The following is a 15,272-nucleotide window of genomic DNA, read 5'->3' on the forward strand; positions in this document are numbered from 1 at the left end:
TGTGAATTCAAGCATTCGACATAAGGTCTTCAGTATATCCGACTAAGCAGTGGCCTTATGACTACATGTTTAAACATAGTATCATGAATACTAAATAAAGTCTACAATCACAGTCACGAACCCTCTGTTTGATTGCTCATTCCAAACCATTTTCCCCGTAGCCACAGAATGCAACTCTCACCTGTAGCACAAAGCAGGAAGAGGATGTCACAGATGATCCCCAGATAATTCATGTTTAAACATGGTATTTATTATAACTCCATACTTCATTACATTAGAAACTTAAAAGACATCCTATGTACAGTGGTTAGGGTGAGGTCTGTTGAATAACAGGATTCATTTTACATAGTGAAAATTCTTGGCTCCGTTTGTTAAGGTTAAATATCAGTTGTTAGTGTGGTTGTTGATCCAGGAGATGAACTTGGCCACCCTGGTGTACACTCCAGGGAAATTGGGTCTGCCACAGCCTGAGCCCCAGCTCACAATCCCCGTGAGAAACCAGCGTCCACCCTCTGACAACTGGCATGACAGAGGACCACCTGAGTCCCCCTGGAGTCAGAGAAGAATAAATGAAAGCATTAAGGACATTGTCCACTTCAGTAAAGGATATTACAGTGTTCACCAACTCAAACAGCTGTAAAAGGACAGAGGAATGTTTTGCAAAAAAGCATTTTTATTTTTGGCCTTTATGAAAGATTTGATTATTATAACAGTGACTTCTGAAAGTCTTAAAAAATGTATAGTTTTATTTAAGTTACAATATGTCAGCTTTGTTTAGCTGCAAAGTAAAGTGTAGCTTATTTTGAATTCTCCTAGCAAGGCATACTGTATCTTACACCACACTGACATGTTGTTACAACATTAATGAAGACCAGGATGCAGTTTTAACAGGCTGAGGAATGTTTTGAGGATATATTCATGTTAAAGATTTGGGTGACCTCTAGTGTTTGTTAGCAATGTTATAATCTAGAACTAAATTATGGAAGCAAAATCTGGCTTAATGATCACATCAGGGACAGACAGAAAACTGTCAAACTATTCTTATAATATATTTGCAGGTGTGGGTGATTTGCAAAAATGTGAAGGACTCACCCGACAGGCATCTTGCTCTCCGCTGGACACTCCTGCACATAGCATACGAGGCGACACAGGGCCATACGTCCTCTTACACTCACTCTGACTCATCAAACTGACTTTGGCCTTCTGCAACACCGAGGGAAGCACTTTATCTGGGAAGAATGTACAGGAAAGGTGATCACTTCATGCTAAATGCTGACAAGTAACAACAGAGCGATTAAATTAGACCTACACTAATCATTTGGATATGACTCTATCTATCTATCTATCTATCGTTACACTTATATAGCGCCTTTCTAAATACCCAAGGACGCTTTACAATCCACACTGCTCAGAACACTCAATCAAAAAAACTGGTGAGAAGCAGCAGCCAAACGCACACAGCGTACTCTCGACCAGGAACGACTGTCCACCTGGAGGACTGCATCGGGCACTAGGGTTTCACCCAGGACAGCGTGCCAATCCATATCTGGGCTCACACACATTCACTCACACATACACACTCATTCACTCACACACCAGGACAGTTATTAGACAGAAGCCAATTCACCTACCCTCCACGTTTTTTGGACTGTGGGAGGAAACCCACGCAGACACGGGGAGAACATGGAAACTCCACCCAGATGGGACTTGAACCCAAGATCCCAGCGCTGGGAGGCAAACGTGCTAACCACTAAGCCACCGTGCCGCCACCCCTACCCTCCACGTTTTTTGGACTGTGGGAGGAAACCCACGCAGACACGGGGAGAACATGGAAACTCCACCCAGATGGGACTTGAACCCAAGATCCCAGCGCTGGGAGGCAAACGTGCTAACCACTAAGCCACCGTGCCGCCACATTGATTCTGTGTCAGTAATGATGTTATTTGTGTTGTGTGTCTCTCACCCTGCTCTGCGCGGTAACCCCAGCCAGTGACCCAGCAGCGGTGTCCATCACTGAAGCTCTGTGAGGCAGCAGGCAGGCATATGGGCTGAATGTACGGCGTCAAGATGCTGGGCCAGGCTTTCTTCAGCTGCAGCAGCGCAATATCATAGTCAAAGTTGCGAGCATTGTAGTACTCATGCACCACAATGCGTTGGATTTCAGCCACGTGCTTGGCACTGCCCTGGGTCAACATTCCCATATGGGCCATCCACTGACGGGCATCTGACAGTCTGGAGAGGTCAAAAACTTAATGATGTGTTTATATAACATACCCAAGTACTGAAATTAAAATATTGAATTACAAAGTGTTTGAAAAACCCATTTCAAAAAAGTGTTTGAATCAGTTTGTGAAATAAAAGCTACTATTGCATTTAATGCTAAATGTCCACATCAAAGTAGAGCAGACTGAGGTCACCTGTATATAAACATCTTGTTAATGTAATACGATAAGCCGCTTAGATGTTATGTCCATGGCTTTTATTTGGAATAATGTTGACCTGGTCATGATCTCACCTCTCTCTGCTAAAGCAGTGTGCAGCAGAGACGAGCCATTCACTGGTGATAACAGAGGCTCCACAGTACAGACTACCAGAGAAATGAAGACTGACTTGCCAAGGCCACTCCCCTTCCACAGAATTGACTCCGCCTACCACCCGCTCCTTAGGATGAGTGCTGTCTATCACACGTTTAACAAGGGAGGGTTGACCACATGCTGCAACACACAACAAACAGTTTCAGCCAGACGTCACCAAGGAAAAGAGGTAAAATGTATTCTATAAAAGCAATATGCATTTCTTTAAAAGGTAATAAACATAAATGTATAGTAAAGTAGGACACAGCCAGCTGAAATGAGCTCTTTGCCTAGAATTGTACATAACTCCAATGAAAAAGCTCAAACAATCAAACAGGTATCACCCACAGATGTGTTCAGAATAGGACAATACACAGCATGTCAATAGAGAAAGTAAGTGCCGATTAAGGTGACCAGAAAAATAAAAATGTTCGATGTAATATGACACTGTTAAATAAGTTTACTGATTCATGTGTAATCTGCAATGTGCCAATTGTCTAGATGGCTAGCTCTTAATGTTGAACATGTCACCTTAGCTATCATCACAGCAATTGCCCCACCGAGGTATGTGGCAGTACTGCCACTTCCATAAAAATACAACTGGCAATAACCTGGCATAAAAAACTGCCCTTATTCCCTTTGTTTGCAACTACTGAAGCATAACATATAAGTGTTCAAATCCACTGAATATTTGACTCCTAGTAGTTGATGCTAAACTTGAGCTTGAAAAAGCAAACTCGAAATGTGTGGTTGAACAAGTCATAAATTTGAACTGTCAAACTGTGTGCTGTTTTTAAAACCCATGCATGTGCATTCACCTCAAAACAGTTGGGGTACGCTCAAATAATTAAAAAATGCTCAAATTGCCATGATCAAGTGATTATGTAATAATAGAGGCAGATCTCCCGTGTGTGTGAGTGTGTGTCTGTGTAATTTAGAGAAGCCCAGTGCTGAGTCTAGACTCAGAGAGAGCTTAAGAGCTCAGACTCATTAAAGTCAGAGAGGCCTTTGCTACAGAGCATGAGCAGCAATCAAAACCCAGTCTGTTCACATCAGCCCCCCATAACACCACCACCTACACACACCACAATTACCAAAGAGAGGTCAAGCATCACGGGAGGGGATCATAATAACACGTTTACAGACAAACACAACAATCGGTTGCACCAGTAATTGATCTTGTCATAAATTATGTAAGTTGGCCTCTTTCCAAGGAGGATATATGAGTGATCAAACATTTTCTCCAGCCATTATACTGACACCTAGTGTCCTGGATGTATTGGTGACTCTGTACTAAACTTGTTTAAAACTTGGGCACCCCCATGTGGGAGACCTGCTCTATGGATCATAGACCAATTCATTCAGGGACTATGAAGCAAACTGAATCTTTATCTCCAGCAATTTGCACTTTATTAAAAAATTAAAAAATAAATTTTACTACCATTTGGTAGTAAAAAAAGACATATAGTGCCTTTAAAGTCCAGGTCATAACTCACCGCAGTCCTTCTCATCACTGTGGTCAAGACAGTCCGGGACTCCATCACATTTTGCATTCTTCTTCAGGATACAGGCTCCACTTCTGCACTGATATCGGATCCCTGAACAACTCGTCTCTAAAGAATATCAACCTGACTGTCAGTCCAGCAGCTCTGTTCCTGCTAAAACGTGAGTAGACTGAGCAATCAATCTGATATGGCAGTTTTTTATTTCGGTGTTACAAAGCTCTCTTAGATTACTGGATGAATGAACAGTTAGGAGTTAATAAAGTCAGTTGTGAACATGTTTGAGTGCAGCTTATGAAGTTTGGTGTGGTTCTGGGCTCATGTTTACCATGGAACATTAATAACAGAATATTCCTTATTTAACTCTTCACTACACTCAGTATGAAATCCACTTGTTTGTGTGTAGAAAATAAGGATATTTTACCTTGAGTGCAGTTTATCTCATCTCTGCCGTTGGGGCAGTCTTTCTCACCATTGCAAATATACAAAGGGTGTAGAGGGGAGGAGCCTACACAATTTTTGATTGGGTTTGCTGCAAAATAAAGCATATTCATTGGTTTATTGGTTTGGATGTACAATAATCTGAAGTCTTTTCTACAGATTTCTCATAAGGAAAGTAATTCAAGCATTCAGGTTTCAAAAGTTTGAGATCAGAAAAAGCTTACACTAAATTACACACTGAGCAGTTTTTAAATTTAAACTGCTGTTGTATTTTGTATTTTTTAGTACTCTGTTAATATAATAATAAGTATAATAATACAAGTAGTAATAATACTAACAATAATATAGTTATTACTAAATATTAAAAGTAGTAATAATAATAACTATTAGTAATCTTTATTGCTGAAAAAATGTTCCTTTTTAATTAAGCAGAGAATGATGCAAAGCAGAATATGTACATACAGCAGAAGACTTCGTCACTCTCGTCCTGACAGTCGTCCAGGCCATCACAGCGCCTCTCTTTCTCCACACAAAGCCCCGTAGAGCACAAGAAGTGACCCTCAGGACATGCTGATGGACATTGATGAATTCAGTCATATATAACCAATGATGTCAGAATTCACAGCTATTGTGCTGTGCAAGTTGAACTGAACTACAAAAAAACTAAGAGAAAACTAGGAAGAACATCTGAACTAAAAAACCAAAACTGAACAGAGAATATTCAATCAATTTCTAAGACTGAACCAGTGTTTCCAACGTAGCGACTTTGTCAATATATTTTAGTAAGTATTCAGAACCCTCTAGCGACTTTTTTTCTTTCAAAAAAGCGACTAGCAAACAAATCTACACAGCAGATTCACCAGTGTTAAATCAACACTAGTAGTGTTAAATTAACACTGAGAGTGTTGACAAGTTTACATTTTTACACTAATGATGTTGATTTAACACGGGTTAATTTGCTGTGTAGTGATTTTTTCTGGTGTTACTGAAGACTTTTGGAGACTTGAATGTGAACGCACATATCGTTCTGCATTTACTGTACTCAATGCACAAAGCCCCTCTCCTGTCCCAAAGCACTCACAGGTGGTCAGTCTCCCAATAGCTGCAATCAGAGCAGAGAGGAGAGCCACAACCTTACAAACTGCAGGTGAATCGTGCATGCCCAAAGCCGCCTGGCTTACAGAGGAGGATGTAAAAGTTTTTTCAGTGTGACACTACAATAAAGCACTACATTTGACTCAGAGTCTCAGTCTCGGCCAGCACGGTGTGGACATTAGATTTGGAACTTGACATATTTCAGTGATAAATACAACAAACCAAGAATCAACAGAAAGGGCAGTCACACAGCTCCAGGAACTCCCACAGTCCAAAAACACACGTTGGTAGTTGGATTGGCAACTGAAACGTGTCTGTGTGTGTGTGTGTGTGTGTGTGTGTGTGTGTGTGTGAGTGAATGTGTGTGTGTGTCGCCCTGTGAAGGACTGGTGCCTCCTCCAGGGTGTGTTCCTGCCTTGCGCCCAATGATACTGGGTAGCCTCCGGACCCACCACAACCCTAAACTGAATAAGCGGTTACAATGAATGAATCAATCAATAGAAGTAAGTTAAGTTGTAGTTCTAAACAAATTTAGGGTGTTTTTTACTCACTTTTTGTGTCTCCCATGATGTTATTCCTCTCTTCTACAGCGTCAATTACAAATTGACAATTATGCAAATTGGGCAATGAAGTCATTTAGCGACAGCCAATAGCAGCTTTCCTTACTGAGGTGTTGGCAACACTTGACTGAACTTTGGAGGTTGTTTACAACCTACTCTTCATACCAAAGAATGTATGTTCATGAAATTGAATTTGTTGGTGAACAACAAAAATAATATCACACGGCTGTTTTTATTGTAAAAAAAAAAAACTTTTGCAGCTGTTTTTCCTTATGTGATTCAAAAAAGGAAAATCAAGCAAATCTGGAAATTTTCTAGTAGGGGATATTAGCTTAAATGTAAACGTGAAATCCAGTCTATATTACTAATATTTTGCTTTGTATCATATTTTGACAGGGGTCAGCATTGTTCTTACGTTGGCTGGTGTTGTAGATACTGTAGGTGGCGCTGAATGGCTGCTCAGCACTGCGGGAACTGCAGCGAAATACCACCTCCACACTTCGCTCAGGAATACGGAAGACTGTCATGTGACTCACATAGGTGCCACAATATCTGTAGAATTCAACGAGGAGAAAATATGCCTCTATTCTTCAGTGTGTGTATCAGCTCAAAACAAAATATATGCGTATGATTTGTCATAATTATGCCAATAGTTGTTATGTATTTAACATGTATAGGAACATAAGATCTTACAAGACCTCGTTGACCTTCCACCATCCGTGTTCACACGGGGTCAAGTCTTTTGGAGAGAGGATGTAGTTCTGAAACTTCAGAGCTACTCCCAGGGCACTATTTGGGGTCTGTAACATCACCACAGTCACAAAGAACTTTGATTATATGATTGTGATATTGGCCTTTGCAATATTGATAATGCAGATTGAAATGAGCCCAAACTACAGAACAATGTGTCTAAAAATAAACAAAGAAGTCTTACTTTAGTGGTTTAGAGGCCTAGTTTTCAAGAAGTTTGATTAAGTTTCTTATTTCCTATTTCCCAAAAAACGGGGGCTAATTCAAAATATTAAGCCAAAGATTTTTGGTGCATTATACTTTGTTCCCTGCAGATGTGATTTTTTTTAAAACTTGCTTACTTATACATGGCATAGAAAAAATGCCAAAATCTGTGGTTGGCATTTTGAAGTCAAACTATTCAGTAAATTCAGTCAAACATTGTTTTTCAAAAGTGTATGTCACAGGGCAGTGCATGCTTACATTAAAACACACCAGACCCTCTGATGAGGCTAGTGCATCTGTAGCTATTTGATCTAACAAACACACAACGTGACAAAATACCTGCAGCTTCCAAGTGCAGGAGCACACAGAGGGCAGGAGGCTGGGGTAAAATGGGCTGGTAATTTCTCCTGCTTCAGTAGGAGATGCTGGCATCCCAATCACACTCACACACTCTATTGTAAAAGGAAATAGATCAGCAATGACAGAGAAAATGATGCATCACCATATTATTTACACACTCTCACACTTACCTTGCTCAGTGATGGCCTGGAAAAATCCTCTGAAGCTCTTGTTTCCCTGAGCAAGTCTAAAGGAGAGCAGCATGACGTTGGAGGTGGACACGAGGGAGAATGGAACTCGCACTGATTCACATTGTCTGGAGAGAAAAACAGACTGGATCTAGTCAACCATCCTATACTCGGTGCAGTGGTCACCAACCTTTTTATGTACAAGATCACCTTTTGAAATCTGAACAAATGAAAGATCTACCAGCGTAAAGGCCAGGCTCAGACTACGTAAAAGACAAAGCTGTGTATGTCCCCATCTCCTACAAATACAAAAAATTTAACTGTTTACTTACTTCATTAATGTACAGCTGAGTGTTGACTGCTGTGGCAGTGCCTGAGGCTGTCTGTAAGAGCTAAAGAAGTGTTCTGACATGTTGTGCTGCCTATTGATTACTATCCTATAGCAGCTCTGCACATGCAGACCCACGATTTTTAATGTTTTCATGTGTTTTTCAAGGGAAATCTCCAATTATACAATCTTAGCCTACTGTCATTTGCTTTTGCATTTCAAAACTGTACATACTCTGTGAGGAGTGTGGTGTGTTCTCCCCGTGTCCGTGTGGGTTTCCTCCGGGTGCTCCGGTTTACTCCCACAGTCCAAAAAAACACGTTGGTAGGTGAATTGGCGACTCAAAAGTGTCCGTAGGTGTGAGTGTGTGAGTGAATGTGTGTGTGTCTGTGTTGCCCTGTGAAGGACTGGCGCCCCCTCCAGGGTGTATTCCCACCTTGCGCCCAATGATCAATGATTCCAGGTAGGCTCTGGACCCACCGTGACCCTGAACTGGATAAGGGTTACAGATAATGAATGAATGAACTGTACACACTGAAACAAATGTTCAATCAATGTATTATTACAGTAATTACCTTTAATTACCTTATCTTTGCCCTCATAAGGGGATTTAGACTGTCCATATCTCTTGCGTATATTTCTGTTGGGAGCATTTTCTGATACACTTCTTTTAATACACCTTTTATTTAGGCAGTACACTATGTTACTTATCAAAGTACACATTTCCCCAAGGTAGCACAACCTGACAGAACACCGGCGTATAGTGTGACTCTCGCTGTGTTGTAATTTGTAATTGGTGTAATATCTCCTGTTTGTAAACTGAAACTCTCAGCGTGGCTGTGTTTGGTTTCAAAAGGTTTGTGTTGTTTAAATAAATCATTTTAGATTTACTAACAGTGTCACTGATGCAAAGCACCACTCAAAATTTTAGTTGCAGTTCCAAGTTTTATACTGCTGACCTGTGCAGTATCTTGACTCTCATGGGCAGCAGAGCATCATACACTGTGAGGGCATCATATATGCAGTCCGTGGGCTCTATGCTCAGACTGGATACTGTGAGACGGATGATGGAACCAGGAGCAGATGTAAGCTTGATGGTGCAGCTCAGACCACCCCATGAGGAGAAAACATTCAGAGGAACCATCACGTCAGGTAGACCTGCATACAGCTTATCCACACACTCCGAGCCTGAGAAACAACAGACACAACCTTCAAGCTTCGAAACACCTGACAAAAGACCAGTAAGCTGTTAAAAGAATTAGTCTAGTTGTTGTGTGGCATTAGATATAGTTTACCTGTTGCAGTAGAGGTGTAGTCTGAGCGAAGTGCAACTAAAGAGAAAAAAGTATTACTTGGGAAAGAAGTGTTTTTTTTGGCATTACAATGATAAAATATTTTTTTATATTTACTGAACATTGGATACATTACACCACAACCCTGAACTGCGGTTACAGATAATGCATGAATTCGACTTGATGCAGTCTTCCTCGATACCAGACAGTCAAGCTTCTCCCACAACAGCTGAATAGTGTTCAGATCCAGAGACTGTGCTGGCCACTCCATTGCAGCCAGAATTCTGGCTGACTCCTTATATTAAACATTTAAATATTGCTAAAACATTTTGGAGGTGCGTTTGGGGTCATTATCCTGTCGCAGGATGAAATTGGCCCCAATCAAGCATTGTCCACAGGGTATGACATGGCTTTAAAAAAATCTTTTGGTAGCCTTCCTTCTTCAAAGTCCCTTCAACTCTATATAAATCTTCTATTTTACCACCTCCAAAGCATCCCCAGACCATCACACTGTCTCCACAATGCTTGATCGATGGCATTAAGCATGGGTCTTGCATCTTTTCATTGTTTCTGCGGCTCATAAATGATCTTCTATTTGATCCAAACTTGGACTCATCTGTACACAACACCTTCTTTCAACCTTCCACTGTCCATTGTCTTTTCTCCTGGGCCCATCGTAGTCTTCTCTTTTTATTGGCTGGTCTGAGGTTTGGCTTTTTCTGGGCAACTCTGCCATGAAGTACAGCATCCTGAAGTCGCCTCTTCATTGCTGATGCTGACACTGGTATTTGGAGGTTTCAATTTAGTGCAGCTGTCAGTTGACAACCAGTGAGGTGTCTTTGTCTCCAACTGCATACTTTAAGGTATTTATCTTCTAGTACAGTTGTGCATCAGGGCCTCCCATGTCTTTTTCCCATGTCCTTATTAGAGCCAGTTTGTGCTACTCTCTGAAGGGAGTAGCTAACAGCATGGTAAGGTATTTTCAGCTTCTTTGCAATATCTCGCATTGGAGTAGCCTTCCTTTCTTAACACAACAATGGACTGACAGGTCTCTAAAGAAAGTTGTTTCTTTCTGGCCATTTTGAGAGTGTAAGCAAGCAAACAAATGCTGATGCCTCAGACACTAAACTAACCTAATATATATATATATATATATATATATATATATATATACACATACTATCTATATATATATATATATATATACTGTATATATAGACACACACACACAAGTCATGAAATAAAACCATAATCTCAGACAGGTATTGCTCACCCTACCATTGATGAGGATGGAGTCGATGTCCACAGGGAGACCCAGAAGAAAACCTACAGAAGATCTGTTCTTCAGAGAAGTGAGCACCGAGTCTTTGAGGATGGCACTCACACATTCCTCACACACTGTGGGGGCCTTCAGCCTCGGCACAACAAATATCATCCAGAAATGCACAAGCACTCCACCTTTGTCACTGTTACTGATGAGAGAATGATGAAAATAAAAAACATGCACAAAACTAAGCTTTAAAAACATACACATTCAAAATGATCTAAGAAACAATGGCATAATTTAAAGGAGCACTCAGTCATTTTAGCATCCAGAAGTAGCAAACAATTCGCATCAGATGGAGGAACAAACTTCTGTGCAGTCCCAGAATGAACCAGTTTATGCTCCCACAATCATTTGAGGGAATGACTGATTGCTGCTTTAATGAACTGAATGACTATACCTATATTGCAGCGGATCGTGATGAATTACCTGAGGTCAGAAATGACGGTGTGTTTGTAGAGTTTGGACACTGATGATGACCTATATACACTGCTAACCTTGGTTGGAAATAATTACATTAATTCATATCAACTTGTAAATTACATGTACACAATTAAATTAATTACAGTAAGTGAAATGTTAAATCACATACCACATGCTGGATCTGATTTGCCATGGAAACAAATTCACTGGAGTCTGCATGCCGGTACTCCGGAATAAACTCCACATTGGGAACACGAAACATACCAGCAAAGTACACTCCACTGTTGCTTTCCCTCCGAACTGTCAACAGGGTAAAGGCAATAAATGCCATAAGTTAATTTCTCAGTTAGCCACGTTGTTCTTTACACATACAACACATACAGCACTTCACAATTTTTTTAGGAAACTGAGCATGTTATTAAAATAATTAGACAAAAATATTTTGTTGCCTTTTTTTGGAAATTAGCAAATTTATGCTAAACATAAATGTATGGAACATGTTGTTAAACATGAGTGAAAAAGTGAGTTTGTGGGTGAGTAAGTGGGTGCAAAATGTGAATTAGTGAGTGTGTGCAAGGGTGAATGAATTTCATGAAGTGCTTTGAATCAAAAAATCACATGAGAAAGTTTCTTTAAACTGTCGTATCTGTGTGTACATATGTACTACACTTACATGTGAAATACCACAAGAGTGACCACATAATTATCACAACAACGAACACCACCGCTGTTATGATGAGAACCAGATGCTGCAGGTTCTCTAGTCGTTTCCACTTCTTCAGCTTCTTTGTTTTCTTCCTGTGTCTGTTATATTTTCTGCACAATTTATTCAGCATGGCATCCACTGTGGCCACCTCTACTGACACATCAGCCACCTGAAACCATGACGGAAAACCAACATGTCACCTAAAACCTTCACTTTGTTTCCTTCTGCAGACATTTCTGGGCAACTGCTGGCATTTCTGTGAAGTGTGTGGGTGCATTACTTTGTATGTGTGTATTTCACATAAACACAATTAGTGTTAACCTAGCTAGTTAGCAAAACCGCTAATTAGCCAAATTAGTTAAGTTTGTGCACAAAAAAATGAGCAAAAAAGAAACGTGAATTACAAATAATTGGTGGTTTAATTGTTGTTCAAAAGTATATGTCACAGGGCAGTGCATTCGTACATTAAAATTAAAATATACAATGATTTATGAGGTGACTTCTAATTACGTATTTACTAAGGTTTTCCTATAGGGCTCTTACAGTAAAATAGTGCTAAATGGCAACCAATAAACCAGCTCCTATTAGTCAATAAAACCATCAGGTTCTAATAGTCTTTTTCAGCAGGAACTTTGCTAGATTTAGCATTCCCTGTTTACCAAAGCATATTATGGTGTGTGCAGGAACTGAGAGGTTGGAGATTAGATTAAAGATAACTGTTCCGGCGGGCAGTTTCTTATCACTCTCGGATATCAGTGCCACCACTGGTTAGAGTTACTCATTCATCCCAAACACACTCTGAAAGAGATCCAATTAGGTTACAATGCCTTCTACTAACTGGGTTCAGACTGAGCTCAAGTGTTCATGTGAATGAAAGGGGTGGTTAGTATATTTCTCTTTAGGGACCCCTCCCTCTGAATGTCTCAAGACCATCTTGTTTTTTTATGCCAGGACTGTGTATAGCATGTATAATGGTTAGTTATGACCCTTGACCCCTTTGGGAAGGCTTTCCATTAGTTCCTGAAATTAATGCCAAAACTAGTGGATGTAGCTCGCTCTTCCCAGAGAACACAATTCCCCTGCTACACAGCTTTTGTTTTTTTTGCTATAGTTTGCATACTGTTTTATATACTGATTATATCTCATCTTCTGCAGTGTAGGGAAGCTGACGTTTAGCTGTAGCTGTTGAAAAATAGCGAAGAGCTGAGGCCTGGTGTCTGAGCTCATGTGTTCAGACTCACATTCATTATTTACACCATGTCATCCCAAATTACACGTGTTACTTACAGACGATGAGAAAGCAGATGGCAGCATGATTCTTACAAACAAGCAAAAAGTCCCCTGTTCTAAAAGTTTTAGGAAGCTCTGTGGAACAGTGGAACTGTGTTCTAAGTGATGGAGCTCCTGCCAATGGGGTTTGTTAGAGTAAGTTCTGTAACCCCAAATTAATTAATGTTAATACCTGTGTTTCTTGTGGCTGCATGCCATCAAATACAAACAGAAATGTTCCGACAGCTAAGACCGAGGAAAGCGGCAACAAATTCACATTAAATTACCCAATGCAGTGTCTTTTTTCACTCACACTCGCGCTATCCTCGCGCACCGTGGATGCGTCGTCCTCGCTGCCCGAGCCGCTCTCCTCGCGCGCCGTCTCCATAGCATCTGCACATTCCTCGCGCGCGCTCGTGTCAAGATTAATCGAATGTAGCGCAATTGAAGGGCCGTCGGTTCTGCGCGCTGTTACCTGCCGTTCTGGACATTATCAGAGAGAGAGACAGAGCGTGTGTGAGTGAAATAGAGAGAGGGAGAGAGCAATTTGCCTGTGTAATTTTATCCGCTAAGGCCCTCTCGCTGCTCCCGTTACACTTGATATACCTTTAGTTTGTGTTGAAACAGTATCATCCGAATAAAACGAGAAAAATCACAAGTTCCTTGCACAGTTTCCTACCCACCTCCAAAATTTACATAGTGAAGTTTCTGCAATGCTGAGCCTGGAGTAGCAAATACAGGGGGGCTCTATTTTCCCTATTACAGCTCAGTGAATCGTCGCATCTTAATGTGCACTTACCCGGCAACTACCGTGTTTCTTCACGTGTTTTAAGGTGTAAGTTTCCGTGTTTTGAAGTGTATTTACCTAGGGTGACCAGATCTGAGATGGTGAAAAAGAGGACACGTCTACTGACGTGCAGACTGACCAATTAAATGTTTACAGAGAAGGTTATCGACCAATAACGGTAGCTCTACAGTCAGACCGTCCAATCAGAAGATTTTAGGCTACTTCCCCGCGCGCCCTTCTCACTCAAGCGAACCAATCGGAGTAGGGGAGGGCGGGACTAGTTTGTGAACGAAAACGCTTCTCGAAATTATATGTAAACTCTAGAAAAACAAAATCCCAGACGTTTGTGAAATTCCACCCGGACATTTTTTAAGTCGAAAAAAGAGGACATGTCCGGGTAAAAGAGGACGTTCACCCTAATTTACCGGATAGTTACCATGTACCGTCCCATAACTTCCTTACGCAGTAAATCTAAAACACTAGCAAAGTAGCCCACGTTTTTACGAGTACTTCCCCGACACTAACAATGCATCTTCTCTCATTTTAAAGTGTATTTACCTGCTATTAACAATGTACCTTCCCATAACCTCAGTACATCTAAAATACTTACTTATGTGTACTTCCCTGACACTTACAGTGAATCTTCTCATCGTATTAGAAAAATGTAGCTGGTACTTCCAGTGTACCATCCCATAACGTGCAGATTAAGATAAATATGAATCATTCATTCATACACTGTCTTTAACCTCTTATCCTGTTCAGGGTCGCGGTGGGTCCAGAGCCTACCATTAATCACTCACACCCTGGAGTAGCGGCAGCCCATCACAGGGTGAAACACACTCACACCTATGCACACTTTTGAGTAGCCAATCCATCTATGCTTTCGGTGGGAGGAAACCTGAGCACCCTGAAGAACAAACCAAACTACTCACAGACAGTCACCCAAAGAGTGGGACTTGAACCCACAACCCCAGGATCCTGGTGCTGTATGACTGCGACACTACCAGCTGCGCCACCGTGCCACGTAGTATGGTAGTTGTGTTGCACTATTTGCAGAAATACATCATTTGTGGCTCCTGGTAGAAATGTGTTTGTTTTTCTAGCTCCTTGTTCCTGATAGGTAGGTTGGCCACTTCTGTACTAGCATCACTGATATTACAGTAATAAGGAGGCTATTATAAATGTCAGACAAAAATATACATCCTCCACCAGTCCTAAGGGGGTATCATGTTGGCTCCATGTGATCTTAAACTTGGCTTAAAATTACCTTTATTTCATATGACCCTGCTTAATAAAGGACATACAGATTTTCAGTGTCTAACCCTGTAGAACTCAGGGTGTAAATATATGATCATCTGAAAGTCATAATATGGTGTTTTGCTTTATGTTGTTAACTTGTTCAACTTTTTCACGTACAACACACTTAAACCTGTTATGAAAGTCTCCTCCACCTCCTTCACATTAGCGTGAATTCCCACTCTCTGCCTGTGC

At 40.9% G+C, this 15,272-nt stretch overlaps 1 protein-coding gene across 2 annotated transcripts; it reads right to left on the reverse strand.

Moving 5' to 3' along the window:
- Positions 1–263: 263 nt before the first annotated feature.
- Positions 264–13,837, reverse strand: tmprss7 (transmembrane serine protease 7). Of its 2 annotated transcripts, none has more exons than XM_066646390.1 (19): positions 13,794–13,837; positions 13,308–13,477; positions 11,693–11,894; positions 11,189–11,319; positions 11,026–11,093; positions 10,551–10,744; positions 9,276–9,311; positions 8,940–9,168; positions 7,656–7,780; positions 7,465–7,577; positions 6,865–6,971; positions 6,587–6,723; positions 4,979–5,086; positions 4,500–4,607; positions 4,070–4,186; positions 2,516–2,714; positions 1,964–2,232; positions 1,093–1,229; positions 264–549 (listed from the first exon to the last, which is right to left on the reverse strand). In XM_066646390.1, the coding sequence occupies exons 2-19, from the start codon at positions 13,380–13,382 to the stop codon at positions 385–387; spliced, it is 2,520 nt and encodes an 839-aa protein (XP_066502487.1). In that variant the 5' UTR covers positions 13,383–13,477; positions 13,794–13,837; the 3' UTR covers positions 264–384. The 2 variants fall into 2 exon arrangements, with proteins under 2 accessions (XP_066502487.1, XP_066502494.1); XM_066646397.1 differs by having other exon boundaries at positions 13,678–13,796.
- Positions 13,838–15,272: the final 1,435 nt, after the last annotated feature.

The sequence above is a fragment of the Hoplias malabaricus genome, chromosome 1, assembly GCF_029633855.1.
Source record: "Hoplias malabaricus isolate fHopMal1 chromosome 1, fHopMal1.hap1, whole genome shotgun sequence".
Taxonomy (NCBI): Eukaryota; Metazoa; Chordata; class Actinopteri; order Characiformes; family Erythrinidae; genus Hoplias; species Hoplias malabaricus.